The sequence below is a fragment of the Seriola lalandi genome, unplaced genomic scaffold, assembly GCF_002814215.2.
Source record: "Seriola lalandi dorsalis isolate HSWRI2012SDOR001 ecotype SW California unplaced genomic scaffold, Sedor1 jcf7180002054861, whole genome shotgun sequence".
Classification (NCBI taxonomy): domain Eukaryota; kingdom Metazoa; phylum Chordata; class Actinopteri; order Carangiformes; family Carangidae; genus Seriola; species Seriola lalandi.
This window is the reverse complement of record NW_019525414.1, coordinates 3,057,396-3,059,095: the sequence shown is the minus strand read 5'-3', so window position 1 is coordinate 3,059,095 and position 1,700 is coordinate 3,057,396. Positions and strand designations below refer to the sequence as shown.

General features: G+C 41.6%; 1 protein-coding gene across 1 annotated transcript; it reads right to left on the bottom strand.

The window, feature by feature from the left end:
- Positions 1-399: 399 nt before the first annotated feature.
- On the bottom strand, positions 400-1,624 carry sst6.1 (somatostatin family member 6.1). Its single transcript, XM_023427677.2, has 2 exons — positions 1,216-1,624; positions 400-879 (listed from the first exon to the last, which is right to left on the bottom strand). Exons 1-2 carry the CDS (start codon positions 1,318-1,320, stop codon positions 652-654), a joined length of 333 nt encoding a protein of 110 aa, XP_023283445.1. The 5' UTR covers positions 1,321-1,624; the 3' UTR covers positions 400-651.
- Between the last annotated feature and the right edge of the window lie 76 nt (positions 1,625-1,700).

Here is a 1,700-nt window from a genome sequence, read left to right as displayed (position 1 = left end):
TGAGTCGGGGTTAAAATATTTTGTTATATATTTATATAATAAAGCATTTAGGCACAACATCATTATTAGGATTTTATTCAGTAATTGTGGAATTTTTATTTTTATTTTTCTTTCTTTCTTTTTACCTGGGATATTAAATGTATTCTTTTGTTAACAGAAGAGCAACAGTGAAAAATTGACTGAACTTCAACAAAGAAATCGAAAAACTTTATCTGTATTTTCTGTGTACCGTTTGCATCTACATTTTAGTGCAGTAACCGTTGTGATCATAATAAAACCGCAGCCATAACTTTTGCATGAAATCTGACTTTGCATTTATATTGTAAAAAGCAGGTGGAAAATATGACCTTTTCTTTTTCGCTGAACAATTTGCAAAAGCAATTGACAGTTATTACCATCTCAAATATCATATCCATGCTTTATTGTTGACCCTGAAAGAAACTGTTACATACATAAATACATACATTGTATACATAAATAGATACATAAATAAGTAATATTCAAACAGACACACTGTCTCAGTGAAGTCCATCGATGGTGCATGTCTGACAGGTGTAGATGATATGTACAGCTGAGGTCAACTACAGTTCATGTGGAGCTGGGAGGGAAGGAGAGCAGTAGGCGGGCAGAGCCGGGAGGTTTTGGGCTCTGTTAGCAGGAGGTGAAAGTTTTCCAGAAGAAGTTTTTACAGGGGGCTTTGCGGTCGCGCTGAGGCAGTGATAGCCTGTTGTAGACAGCCCTCTCCTCCAGACGAGACTCCAGCGGCTCCTCAAGATCCACAGGTGCCGCTTCCCCCGGCAGCATGTTGGTGTCCAGAGCTCCGTCCAACAAGCCGGACACCAGCTTCAGGATCAGCTCTTTGCGCTCTTTGCTCAGCTCCTGACCAAAAATCAGAAAAGAAGAGAACTTATTATTAAGCAGACGAGATCATGGAAAATGTGAAGATTTAATATCTTGTAGTTATCTTACTGAGGGGCACAAGCTGAATTTTCCCATTCAATGGGAAGAATTGAAAATTCTTTCAAATGCAAATTACAAATATCACACACTATTTATTATGTTGATTTCGTAAGCAGTTTTGATTGTAAGTTCAGATATTCTTTTTAAAACAATTTTTTCCCCACAAAAAACAAAACAAACTAGATCAATCTATCCATAATAAAAGCAAAAAGAAATTTAGGTAAATGTTCCCATGAACAACAGTAATCTCCTTACCCTGTTCACGTGGATGGGGCTCCTGTCCTCCACAGGAAGCACGGCGGCTGCTCTAACACTGAACAGAACACCCATGAGAGCTGCTAACATCACGAGGAGCTGCATGCTGTGACAAGAGTGCAGGTGACGGACCAGAGCTACAGTCACAGGAGCAAGAGGCTCACAGGAGTGTGTGAGTGAGTGTGAGAGAGAGAGAGAGTGTGAGTGTGTGTGTGTGTATGTGTATGTGTGTGTGTGTATGTGTTTTGAGAGGAAGGGTCTGAGCAGCTCAGACCAGCCAGAGATCCAGAGGAGAGTGATGGAGAAAGTGCAGTGCAGTTGGAGGCAGCTGCTGGTCACAAGATTTGGAAAACCACTGATGTTTCTCCTGCTCTCCCTCCAAAGTCCCTCACTCTTTTATACGCCTCCCCCTGTCTGCCACTGACGTAGAAGGTGGTGGGTGTATGACGGTAGCGTGGAGGGTGTATGTGTGCGAGCACTTTTTT

Coding starts and splice junctions, on each gene's coding strand:
- sst6.1 (XM_023427677.2), bottom strand. CDS start 1,320: ATGCAGCTCCTCGTGATGTTAGCAGCTCTCATGGGTGTTCTGTTCAGT. Junction 880..1,215: donor GCCCCATCCACGTGAACAGG/GTAAGGAGATTA, acceptor ATTTTTGGTCAG/GAGCTGAGCAAAGAGCGCAA.